This window comes from Onychomys torridus, chromosome 23 (genome assembly GCF_903995425.1).
Source record: "Onychomys torridus chromosome 23, mOncTor1.1, whole genome shotgun sequence".
Classification (NCBI taxonomy): domain Eukaryota; kingdom Metazoa; phylum Chordata; class Mammalia; order Rodentia; family Cricetidae; genus Onychomys; species Onychomys torridus.
The window spans coordinates 5,357,946-5,371,708 of record NC_050465.1 but is presented as its reverse complement, the minus strand read 5'-3'; the positions used below and the strand labels follow the sequence as shown (position 1 = coordinate 5,371,708).

Below are 13,763 nucleotides of genomic sequence, written 5' to 3'. Positions count from 1 at the left end.
TCCCTCCCTCCCCCCCTTTTAAAAAGTTTTTAGAGACAGGGTTTCTCTGCATAGCTGGGGCGGTCCTGAAACTAGCTCTGTTGACTAGGCTGACCTTGAACTCAGAGATCCACCTGCCTCTGCCTCCCAAGTGCTGGGATTAAAGGCATGTGCCAGCACCAACAGCTAATTTGCTTTTTTATAAATAGGATAGAAATTAGTTCCAATGTTGCAAGAATGACTGTGAACGGCAAGAGCAGTTTACCTCCAACAAAAAGCTACTTTTTACTTTGTGAATTTCAACTGGTGAATACACACCTGATCATTTTCTGAGTGCTGTCCCAGGCAGAGTGCATGAAGCCTTCCTCCAGGTCTGACAGTTACTGGGTACCTCTTTTGGAATTGCCAGCTAAACTAGCCGCTACTTTTAAACAATGTTTTCACCTAACATAACAATTGTCACACATGGGCTACAGTTATCTCTTGGGAAATTACACGTGTTTTCATGAAAAAGAAAAATGAACAAGAGTCTTTCAAGGAAAATATCTGATAGTATTGGTGACTAATGAGGAAACCTGAGCTACCTTGCAAAAAATAAAAAAATTTAAAGCCTTGTTTCTCTCTCACCATGAGCCTAGTATTTTTCAAATACTTAACATTTTCCGAAAAGACTGGTGATAGTATTAATGAAGTATGTGGATATTATGGGTTGAAGGCAAGTGTCACTGTTTAGAAAATCTACATACTTCATTTCAGAAACATCACTGTATTGATGTGACCGATGCATGTGCATAGATGCAGGTGGCAGGCATGTCTAGATAATGTACACAAAAAGGTCATCCACAGTGCAGTGCAATGGGCGTTAATGCATCAGAGACGGCCATGGTTTGAGATCCCACAGAGCATTCTTAAGCTCTAAGATGCACATTGTGTTTCAGTGAATCATTAAAGAGCATCACTCAGGGCAAACTGAAATGGTGCTTAATGTATGCCCCTCTTCTGCCATGCGAGTGGAGGCCTTTGTCCTACACTTGAACAAGACTTTGTCTGATCTTAAAGAGGTGTGGACAAATGCAAACGAACATTGCTACTCCATGGCATTCTTTTGGAAACTCCTCTTCTTTTGTCTTGTTTGAGCAATGTTTATTTACCTAAGTTGGGGGGGGGGCACACGTGTAGCCAGGAGACAGCTTCTATAGTGTCTTCTTGCCTTCTACCATGTAGCTTGCTGGGATCCAACTCGGGTAGTCAGGCCTGGCAACAAGCACCTTCAACTACTGAGCCATCTCACTGGTCCATAAACTGTATTTTTGAAAAACTATGATCTACATGAACACAGAATGTGTGGGTCCTTGTTTTAAAATGAACTTCAACATTTAAAATTTTTGTTTGAATGCTTGATATAAAAAATAAGATTGAGTTTTTATTTTCACTATACTTTGAAAATGTCCAGGTTCAAAAAGGAAGCCTTAGTTCATTAACTTCTATTCTTAAAAAAAAAAAAAAAAAAAAAAAAAAAATCTCACACAAAAAGTGTATGTAAGAGAAGCCATTGTTAGGTACACTGCTATTCCCAAACTCCATTTAGTATTTTTTCAAAGGAAACTAATCCATAAAGACAGATATAGCACCAGCCATTCACTGAGATCAAGCACATGTGAGAGTCCCACACGTATGAATGATAAACAATAGGGCTCATGCATAGTCACGGGCAGAGGAGAGGCGCACGCCTAAAAATACCGTGGAAATGCTCAAGGACTATGAAGAATCTTTAGGCCACATCCTTTCAGATCATGGAACTCAAAGACGACAATTTCTTCTTCTCTCCAAAGGGTCCCGGCCACAATAGCAAGGTAGGAGGCAGCTTCAAAGCCACACAATTTCTATGAGGAATAATTTTGTTTCCCAAGACAGCTGACAGAATTCCAGTGCTCTACTTTCATAAGGGCCTTCCTGAAGAAGGCCACTCGTCGGTGCACAGGCACCTGACCCTGGACCATTGTAGGGACAAGGCAGCTGCTGAATGAGAACCGAACAGTGATCAGACCAAGGTGTCAGTCAGGAGACTGTGTTTTCTCTGATGAAAGCCTCATTGGGTCTGGGTCATTATGGCACTCATGGTGGCTGGTGGAACATGGCTGGGGTTCAGTGGCAGCACACTTTTCCTACAACAGTACAATGGTGGGCTCATTCCTGCACTTTGGCAGGGCAAACCTCTTCATTCTGTGGAATACCCCGGCCAGCATCCAACCATGGTGGGCAAAAGTCCAACATTAGCCCAGGGGGATAGGTTATTGTAATATAAATCAAAATAGCAGGAAATCCCACAGTGAATTATGAATATACCCTTGGCCCCTTGATTGTATCCGTCCTGATTGACTTACTCTATCCAGCGCCTCCTCATTTGAGGCTCGACTGAATACTACCCAGTTGCAAACCATGCGTGCTCAAACTTAGTCTGTACCAGGCAAATGCTTGTGCTATGGGAAAGACTGTCTCTTCAGGAGCGGCAGGCCTCTCTGAGGGCAGGGCAAATTCTACCACAGCAAATTGCAAGGGCAGGGTAGTGTCCTTTGCTAGTAGAGGACTTCAATATTTAAATACCAGCAGAGCAGTGGGGGATCTTCCCATCTGTGAGTTCTACAGAAGTGTTCATCACAGTGGTGTCTGGCTAGCCCAGAAGTCTTGAAGACTTCAGACAGTTACGGGATAAACTGGCTCGAAGAGATGCTCCACGAGGAAGAACTCACTTAGGAACAGCAGCAGGCTTTGACAACGGAGGGTATCATGTCTCACCTTTACTTGACCTAAGGGGGCACTCAAAGGTCCCAATGTAGGCACGTTTTGCCGGACACAGATTTGAAGTACTTCTAATTTCTAAGCGTCTACATAGGCCTGCTTAGAAGGATCTGTTTACATAGCTTTCTATGAGCTACTTTCTCAGAAGCTCCCCTGCTGCCCTTCCTGCCCACAAGGTAGTTTACAGCACCCCAGACAGCTCCAACTTGCATGAGGCACAGTAACTCATGATTTCCAAGATCTTATCTCCCGCACAGCACTATGTTTGGAAGACAACATGGCCTCTCCTCTCCCTCCACTGGAGAACTGGTCTCTACTGAGTAGCCAGAGTGACAGGGGCCATCACCACTTCCTCATTTGCTGTGTGTGTGTGTGGGGGGGGGGGGGCTGGCTGCTTTGGTATCCCGGTCTATGTGTCCACGTAGATGATAGTGTTGGAGCTCTTAATAAATAATGCTCTCACTGCACTTTCCCAAGAAAAACACTGACTTCCCCTCTTACACTTTATTCAGCTATTTCTTGAGCTAAAGGTGTTATTCCGAACCTTAGATAGCAGTTCTGACGTGAAAAGACATTAGGGGTGACTGTGAATCAATTTTTCACTTTACAGTATAGGGGGAAAAATTCCTTGAAATGCTGACATTTTCTACTTTTTCTCCCCTCCTCTTTTTGGTGGGGGAAGCATGGATCTGGCAGTCAGACATTTTTATTGCAAAACGCTGTCTGGAAAAGATGCAAACTAAAACCTGCTAAAATGCAAGGGCAGAAACCCCCCAGAAAACTAAGGGGGAAAAACAAAAGGCCCCTTCCCTTTGCTTATTGAGTTCAGAGGCATAACAGGCTGCACCCTGCAGCAACCGGGAGGCTACGCTAATTTTAAAGCCATAAAACGCTATCAAGTGCCCTGCGGGGCAGGAGACTCTGAAGCTAGTGGCACCTAAATAAGACATGGTTCATTTACTTCGCAGCTTAGCCTAATGTAATCATCAGCGGTTTCTTAGCCTAGAGTTGTTAACAGGCAAGTAGCCGGCGCAGAGGCGGCCCTCCCAGCCACTGAGGGGGCCGAAGCTAGATTGCTGTTGATTAGAAAATTTTTCAGTTTTGACAAGCACTTAATGAACATAAATCGCACCTTGATTGGTTTCCTTTTGGGGCCACAGGCACACCTGAGCAGATGGGAAGGGGCCTCGCCAGTGCCACCCCGCCCTACACCTTGTGAGACCCTAGCAACAAGCCGGCAATCAGGTTATGAGCCATAGAAGAAAATATTTATAAAATAGAATAATGAAATTCAATTCCGCAGAAGAAGAGGGAGAACATTTGCTACCCCCCTCGACCAACCTCTCCCACTGAGACCTCGGTGGTGACTGTCACCACAGGAAAACGCAGGGTTCTGATTTATCTGCCTTTCTGGGGGAATTTCTGGCCACAATTTGTAACACTAAAAGGCAAAAAAATAAAAATGAGAGAGAGAGAGAGAGAGAGAGAGAGAGAGAGAGAGAGAGAGAGAAAGAAAGACAAATTGGGTACAAAGGATGGCTGTCGCCATGTGAGCTGTCATTTGGTGTACTGATAAGGCAATGTCTCCTGGAGTCTTCTAGAAGCTTAAAGACTCAGAGCCATGAGCCACACAGTGTGGTCTGTTTACTCTCTCTCTGTCTGTCTCTCTATCTATCTCTATCTCTCTCTCGTATACACACACACACACACACACACACACACACACACACACACACACATCTACTTCATTTTACTAAAACAAGCAAGAAGACAGTTTTCACCTCTGGAAACAGCTCAGTTGGAAATCTCGGACATCTGTGGCTTAGTTCTGACATGGCTGTCCAGTCTTCCCCACTCACAATAACCCTCATCAACATCAAGATTGCTGCAAGGGAGCGGGCACATTATTTCGGCCGTTTGCACTTACTTAATCTGGTGTGTATACGATGTGCGCCTGTGTCCATGTAAACGTGGGCTCACACATGCCCTGGTATGCATGTGGGGTTCAGAGGTTACCCTCAAGTACACCTCACTTTGCACCTTGAAAAAGTCTCTTATTGTTCTTGATGGCGTTACATTAGGTCCTCAAATGCTTTGGGGGGGACCCCCCCCCCGTCTCCATCACATGGAAAAAGCCCCAGATTACGATGTGGGCTCCTGTACCTGGCTTGACATGGGTTCTGAGGACTCAAACTCAAGTGTTCCCACTGCATACAGCATGTAATCTATCCACTGAGCCATATCCTCAGCCTCACTTTTATTTTTAAATCTTAAATGCTGCCCAAGACCTGGAGCAGCATAAACAAACAAACAAACAAACAAATTCCTTAGAGAAAATGAGGCTTTCACAAAGACTAACTAAGTGTACAAAGAGCCTGGGTCTCCCGGGGGCCTGTTTCCCAGTCAAAGTTGCAGATATCCCCGCAAAGCACCGACACTGTGACATCAAAGTCATTCCACGGGTGTGGCGTAGGTTAAATGCTTTTGCAAGTAATTTGGATGAAAGGTAAAACTATCTACCAGATCACCCAAAGCACAGGTAGAAGATCTCCCTTGTCCTGGGGGAGACCGTGTGACCATGGGGTGGCTGGAGAGAGGATTCTGGATGGCCAACAGAGTTATCAGACTTCCATGATTCATCATACTCACGACTGAGCCTGGACAATGTCCCATGGCTTCTCTCAAGCAGAGCCCTGGAAGGCTGGGCAATTCCACAGTACAAACATTTCTATAACTTTCCCACAAGTAGAGCTTAACACTGAATATCTCCAGCTTGAAAGAGTCATTTCCACGCTTCTCCCCTGTGGTGTCACAAGTCACTTTCCCCAGAGGATGAATGCATTAACTCAACCTGCTCTGACCCTACCATGGAGACCTTGGACACGCCAGCTAAGCAGTCCACCACGGAGGGCCTTAATGGTAGCCAGGATGGCCCAGTTGTTATGCTCATTTTACTACAATTAAAAAGCAAAGCAAGGTACCCTCCAGTTCCTCTCCATCAGTCACACCAGTTCCTTACAGAACAGAGTCTACAAGGGGCTATGTAATCTTCCTGTTGCTTAAAGGCACCATGGGGTGGATTCTTCTATGACCTCAGGAACTCTACCCCTGCAGACTTATGGGCAGGCCAAGTGTGTGGGTGCACTCTGTGCCCGCCCGCCCATCCATCCATCCATCCTCGCCCCACCACCTGCTCACATTGCCATCCATTCCTCCACCATCTGCTCACCTCTACCTACCAGTCTACCCACCCACCCACCAACCCATCTCCTTTCTCATTACCTGTCTCCCTGTCCATTCATCCACCCACTCTACCCACCTATCACTTTACTCCGTCCACCCCCTCTATCCATTTACCCACCCAACCCTACCACCCACCCACAGACACCAGAGATATGCTGGTGGCATTATCTACAAGGCCTGTGGCCACAAGTTGCTCCCAGTCCTGGGGAAGAATTTGGTTTTGAAAAAAGCCAAGAGAACAGAGAAAGGACCCCATGACGCAGGGTGAGGACATTCCCAGAAGGGCACTTCAACATGTCTGATGAAGGGCATGTCCAGGGGTGGGGGCACAGAAAATCATCCTAGCAGAGGCAACTGCTCCTGAAGATGTGGAGGCAGGAAGACAGGCAAGTAGGGGACGCTGAGAGAAGGCTCAGAGGTGCCGGAGGCAAGAGGAGCAGACCAAGCTGAAAACAGAGTTAGGAGCCAGGACGCCACCCTCAAGGCTGCAGAGGGCTGCTGTGGTGTGGTCGTGTCTGAAGGACTACATGGAGGGAAAAAGAAGGAAAAGATGAGAATTCCACAAGGAGAGGGAAAAAGCCAACACAGAAATGATGCTCTTCTCTGGAGAGCCGACAGGCTGCAGCCAAACTTTACAGAGGCAGAAAGGGGGCCCACGAGTTCGGGGTGGTAACTGCGACACTTCCTCTGTCCCCGTGACTCCTGACAAGTTCATGTAAGAGGAGAATTGCTTCCGCTCACAGTTCCACTCTGGGCCTGAGGGCAGGGCTGTGGGACCTGGTGGGACCATGGGGCGGGGGAATAGTCACTGCATGACTCTGGGAAGCAGAGAGAGAATCAGGAAGGCACTAGACCCAATATCCTCTTTCTAGAACCTGACCCCAATACCCCTCCGGAGGTTCCATCTCTTCCCAATGGAGTCTCAGGACTGGAAACTACACACCTAACATGGCGCCTGCAGGGACAACATTCACACATCAAGGTCTTTGAGGTGTGCTCCACCCACTATGGCCCACAGTCAGGCCCCTGCTAGAACACTGGATGGCATATGTTTCAGGGACATCCAACAATGAACCTCCATCCCAACATGGAGGGAGCTTTGCCCCATGAGGATGCACTCTGGAGACCCAGAAAAGCCATATGTTCGTCTGCTTCCTACCACACACAGAAACTCAAAAGAAGTATCAGTTGTGGTATGGTCTGTCATTTAGAAAATGGTTTCTGTTCCCAAACAGGTGGCTCAGAGTAGAATAATACTGACTGCTGGCAGGGAGATCCCAACCTTCCATATCTATAACATAACATCCAACTCTGGGAGGCTCTTTGTATTGTAACAGTACTTTCAGATGGTGAGCCACTATGCTGTGGTGGGTGCATGTGTGTGCGCATGTGTGTGTGTGTGTGTGTGTGTATGTATGTGTTTGTGTGTATTCTCCCCATTCCACTAAGTGACTCCACTATAGATCATACTGTGCACACTTACTGTGGTCAAAGATCCACATAGTGAGGTATGGAACCCAGGCCATCTTGGGGCAAGGACCCTACAAAGCTACATAACCCTGATATCCACACTCTGGGCAATGCTGCCCCCCCAACACTGAGTGAAGTTGTGCAAAGCACAGCCAGACAGATGGTAGTGAATGGCGCAGAGCTACAAGGTGCTTCTCATGGAGAAACAAGATGAAAAGCCACTAATCATAAAATCATACAGTAAGTGACGCAAACTGAAGCAGTGTGTCACCCATGTCAGAGACAGGAAGGCTAGCCATTCCCTGTCAAACGGCTTCCCATGTGGGAACAAGAATAAGGTCTTTTGCACCTAGGACCCTGCTGTCGAGGCAGGAGCTTTTCTGATTTCTGCATGCATGCTGTCCACCTCAGGAAGTGGGAGGTCCATGCTGGCAGATGTGGGCTGCTGTGGGGAGGCATGACCAGAGAGTCAGGCTCCTCCAACCCCAAGTCTCCAAGTGATGAACGGCCAGTGTGCACCACCGGGGGGCGGGGGGGCTATAAGAGGAGTTTCTTGCTAACACAGGTTCTTTCCCTGGAAAGATGTCTTTCAGAAGATCTCGTTAGGAACCATCTCAGACCCTTTTCTGATGCTGTATTAGTCAAGCTACTTCCTGTCTGCCTGTGAAATCTGGAGCTATTAAAATCTGCATTATGATGACAACTTCCAGAGTCACTGACTACTGACTCAGAAAAGGACCGAACCGAAGGTTCACAGGACACGTAACCATCCCTTGCTATAACCAGAGCGCCCCAGCCACCCAATTGCTAATGGATCTGTAGAGTAAAAGGTGTCCCTGCTCCAGCTCAGTTCCAACTTGCTTTATCAAGGAGAAAAACAAACAAAACACCACGGCTAATCTGGTTTCAAGAGGGTACCAGGAAGGAGGAAAACAGAATCCGAAGAAGGACGAAGCAATTCATACACACCAGGCTGGTCTGATACACAGGGGAGATCTGGGTGCCGCTGCCAGGCGGCTGGCAAGGCAGGCAGAGCTGGGCCCCACTGCAGTATGCTTTCTCAGCCAGGGTCCCATAATGTGATACCCATAGTTCTCGGGGCTCGTTCTTACAGGCCCACTTAGGAACACCACCAGACAGAGCCGACTCCAAGAGCAGGATCGTCAGCCATGCACGTGGCTGTTCCCCCGGACACAGAAGATGAATAGGTGGCCATGCTGTGCTGCAGAGCCCCAGGGCTAAGGTTCTTTCTCATTATGCTCTCCAGTTTTTCCATCATGGTGCTCCCTACGGCTCATATCTAAGTCCACAGAAAGGGGACCTAAGGATCTCACAACACACTGCCCTGCACCCACCCCATCAGGATCCATCAATGAGTCTTAAATCCATGAGACCTTCAAATATATCTCCTCCTCAGGGCAGCTAAGTGCTCTGGATCTTGGGGGTCTTAGAGATGAGTGATTTAAATTTTTTAAAAATTATTTTATTTCATGTGCATAGGGGTTTTGCCTGCATGTGTGTCTGTGTACCACAAACCCAAGGAAGTCAGAAGAAGGTGCTGGATCCCCTAAATTGGAGTTAGAGATGGTTGTGAGCCACCCTGAGGATGCCGGGACTTGAGTGAGCCAAGGTCCTTTGGAAGGACAGCCAGTGCTCTTAGAGCTGAGTCATTTTCCTGCCCCCAAGATGGAGATCTACCTACCTACCTACCTATCTATCTATCTATCTATCTATCTATCTATCTATCTAGAAACAGAAACTACAAAAGAACAAGCCATTAAGTAAATAGCCTAAGGCGCCAGCAGGTTTCAGAGTGAATACCCCATGGTGCTATCAGGCTCTCTCTTGGTTGCTTTAGTTTAAATGTCTGGAGCTGTGAGGACAATCTCCAGCAGCAGATTCGGCTGGTCTGTCTTGGAGCAGGGCGGCAGACTGCCCATGACCCCTGTAACTTCCAGGGCACCGTGTTCCTGGAAAAGCATTCATTCTTACTTTGGTTGAGTGTTCTTTCTGTTACTAGCCTGGGTTCTCAATTTTATTCACTTAGCATCAGCTGAGAAAGAAAGAGGAAGGGACAGAGTGGTTTTGGGGGACTCCGGTTTTAGGCCAAGCGTGTAACTAAGTGATTCCCCTTGGCAGCTGCCATCTTTGGGGAAGGCTTTTCCTTGGCTATCTGACTCCACTAGCTCAGTTTGGTGGAATTTCTGGGTCCCACACCCCGAGGGGCTAGAAGCCACCCTGAGGGCAGTATCACCAACTTTGCCCTGCAAGTGATGCTCTGGGCTTCCAGAAAAGACAGCTGTAGGGTCTAGATGCCAGCGCACACCTTTCAACTTCTAGACAGTCCGTGCAGAGCACGCCTAGTGCTGAGCCACTGCTGAACCTGTGGTAAGTAGGGGGCATTTCCCCAAGCTGCCCTCCAGCTTCAGCATCTGGAGCCCCACAAGCGCCCTGCAACTGTGGTACACACCAGTCTGGAAACCACTGTTTCGTACAAGTTCCCCATCATTTCCTTCTCCTGTGCCCTGCCTTCCACTATCCACTAACCAAGCAAAGAGGACCAGGGCCAGTTCAGCTTCCAAGGGGAAACCAAGAAAGGTAGCAGAAGGGAAGGGCAGGGTGATGGTTAAGAGATCACTGGACAGGAATGTTCTTCTGGAGACACGGGGATCCCCAACAGGAAACTGAGTAGTCCTCTTGCATATATTCCATGAGGACAGAGGCAGTATGGTGTAGGCTTGGTTAAACACAGGGCAGAAAGAAGGTGAGCCACCAGCCAGATTTGACTTATTACTGGTCACCAAGTCCCAGCTCTGTTCTCTAAGGCACATGATGCACCAGAGCTGATAATGAGGCCTTTGGTTTCTGACAGGGCCACCTTCCTTATAGATTGGGTTGCTCTAGGGATGGGGAGGGCCTGCAAAGGCCCTGCTGTGTGTGCTTAGCGATGGAATCTGAGAGTCAGAGGGCTGAAGAAGCACAAAGCCCCTAGGCAGGGCAGTTCTGGAAAAGGCATGGGCCCTGTTGTAGTGGGTAGCCATCCCAGCATTGGCCTGGAAGTTCCAACCCCCACTGAGGCTTTGGTAATGGTCACGCCCACAAGGCGGGGCAGAGGAGGAAGCGGAAGACGAAGGATCGGGAAGAACTCACGCTCTTGGTTCCCGGACTCTGGACGCTGGAGGTAGACCGAGCAGAGTTCTCCAGAGAACAACGCCGGATTGTGCTATACCCTTGCCAGACCCTGTAACCTACCCCCTCATTTGTAAGTACCCCACAAAATAAACCTCCCTTTTAACTACGTGGAGTGGCCTTAATAATTTCACCAATACCCTGTCCCAGGTGGGTCTCCAGAAACAGGCATTCAGCAGGGCAGTTCTGGAAAAGGCATGGGCGAAACAGGCATTCCATCCTTCTGCCATCAAGGCCATCTGGAGAACCAAATCTCTACCCAAGGTAAGGTAGACATAGAACCACACAGTGCTTCATCTAACAGAACATCTCTCTACACATGGATACAGTTATACCTTTAGAGTATGCAAGAACCTACAAAGACATCTATCATATGTACCTTATAAACACAGATGTGCACACACACATATCCCTTAGGGTGAGGTACATACCAATATGTCCACTGTCACACTGAAAACACCACGGGGGGGTGGGGGGGACTCACTCAATTCCTCACTCTATGGAATGTCCATCTTAGTCTAACCCACCTCAGTCCTGTGCAGGACCTGCTTGTACCAGCCTGCACCTGGGCAAATTCATCTAAGACAGGGTCTGTTCCCAGGTCACATGCTGACCATGGCAGGGTGTGTGACAGGATGGCTGTGCGGGGATGCTTTCACCCTGCTGTCCAGTCAAAACATCCAGGGTGGGACGACAGCCAGGCGTGGCGGGCTCTCTCATCAGTGCTACGAGGCAGCCAGGGATCTGGACTGAAGCAGGTGTTTTCTAGTGTGGTTCTGCAAGGTACAGCTACTGCCCGAGGCCAAGGGGAGAAGGAGGAACACCAGCAACAATCTACAGGAGGACACTACTACGTGTTACCAAGCATGCCAGGGAAAATGATTTTTTAAAGGCGAATGTTCTTGAGTGTTGTAGGGGAAGGCCCCTCACCAAAGATTCTTTTTTTTCTTTTGGTTTTTTGAGACAGGGTTTCCCTGTGTAGCTTTCTGTCTTTCCTGGAGCTCACTTGGTAGCCCAGGCTGGCCTTGAACTCACAGAGACCCGCCTGCCTCTGCCTCCCGAGTGCTGGGATTAAAGGCATGTGCCACCACTGCCCAGCTCTCCAAAGGTTCTTTGGGGAGATAAATGTTCATGTGGGTCCCAGGAATCTGACAATGTATGCTCTAACCAGTAATGTCATGTAGACCTTACAGCTCTGAAAACTGATGACTGGGAGTCTGTCTCAGGGAGACAGACAGACACAGCTATCAGGAGGAAGCCTGTTCGGAGTTACTTATAATAATGGGGAGGGGTGTCAAATGTCTTGTTGCTGTTTTGTTCTGAGATACTGTTGAAGCACTCATGCAGTGGGATAGTGGAACACAATATAAACACCCAAATGGTCCCATGCATTTGCAGTCATGGAGAAATGCATGGGACCTATCATTAGTGAGGTGAGCAGGCTGCCGGATGTGTCTGTGGAAGCACCACTCACATGTACGCAGACACAGGCATCCACACTCCCAGAATTCATAATCACATGGAGTGCTTTCAATTTCTGCTCAGTATGTGTATTTTTAACTTTTTGTTAACAACTGCAATTTCAAAGTATTTCAGTTTTTAAAAAGGTAACATCTTGGTAAGAGTGGTAAAATCCAATGACTAATGGTGTAGGTTTTAATTCTCAACCTCTGCAGGAGTTCACGGAAGCAAAGTGGACAGTCCACCTTAAAGGCGCTCCCTGTGGACAGAATGACTGGGTTCCAGTCAGAATAACACTGGGTCTGCCTTCACAATGTTATGGAAATCACAAAGGGAAGGTGACATCCCCGCTTTCTGAGTTACTGTCTGTGCTTTACCTCAGCATGAAAACCATGGTGAACGACATCTGGGCCCGGCTTGGCCCTTAGCTGCTCAGAGCTGGGCCCTGGGGTCAAATTCCACCGTTTGTAGCTTAGGTCTTCAGACACTCTCCAGGCTTCTCACGGCTTACCCCACCTTGCCACTCCCATTTAAAACTTCCTGTGCACCTGGCACTGTAATCCACTACAGAACGGGGAGTCCTGGATTAACAGGTGAAGGGGGCAAGAGAGCAAGACACCTGGGCTAAAGGAGCCCCAGTTACGAGTTACTGACTGCATTATAGACACCGCAGGGGACCTAATACCACTGGCCTCTTCACATGGAGGCAGAGGGCTGGCCTCGCGGCCCCCCTCCCCTGTGCTCTGCCCCACGTTCAGGTCCCTGGGTACTGCTAACTGCTCCGTGGAGCTGTACTCACATGTAAACTGGGGTGGTAGGTCAGCACACCATTGTCGCACAGGGTGACATACTTCTTTTTCCATTCTTTGTTTAGCGACTTGCCGCTTCTCTTCAGCAGCATGCCCTGTGGGGGAAGAGCAGCCAGAGGTAAGGTCCTACGGAGTGCAGAAAGGGCTAGCAGACACAAAGGGACTCGGGCAACCACTTTCTTTGGGGTTTGCATTTTTCGAGGGGGTTATCCTTGGGTTTAATTTAATTTGGGTTTTTAGGTGATGGGAGAGCTGAACTTCGCTACCACCGTGGATGAACAGCTGCGGTGGACATCCTGGCTGTCCGCCAAACTCCCCACAGAACCGAGTCATAGCAAGTGGGAGATGTCTAATGGAAAGATGCTTTTCGTTTTTGCTTGTTGGTTGCTGGGGCACTGGAAATTAAAACCACTGTACATCTGAGGAAAGTACCCAACCAATGAACCCCGGCGCCAGGAGTATCATATTAAAGACAGACCCCCAAGATCAAACATTGATCTTCTCCCCTTAATTTTACAAACATGACAATTTCATGTTATAATTTCTTCACAGGATTTAAATTTACTCAAACTGAAATTCCATTTGCAAACTTTAGTAACAACATTGGGTGGGTGAGCTGTAATTCACCTCAATCTATTTTTAATGGCGTCCCATTAGTGACTCTGGGAAAGCTTTCAGAATTGGGAACTAACATATTTGGGAAGTCAGATGTGGCCTTGCCTCCCCTGGATGGCTGCTGTGGATGTGTTCCTGGTCTAAGTGCCAAGTCCTAGCAACCCTTGCATCTGTTCCTCAGCTTTCCTAGGTGAGGAC

General features: G+C 48.1%; 1 protein-coding gene across 8 annotated transcripts in view; it reads right to left on the bottom strand.

The window, feature by feature from the left end:
* Agap1 (ArfGAP with GTPase domain, ankyrin repeat and PH domain 1) overlaps positions 1-13,763 on the bottom strand; it is a 459,873-nt gene that overhangs the window by 164,599 nt on the left and 281,511 nt on the right. For all 8 annotated transcript variants that reach the window (XM_036173288.1, XM_036173289.1, XM_036173290.1 and 5 more), the window contains one exon: positions 12,941-13,045. In XM_036173288.1, coding sequence (XP_036029181.1) covers positions 12,941-13,045 — 105 coding nt within the window. The remainder of the gene's footprint in view (positions 1-12,940; positions 13,046-13,763) is intronic.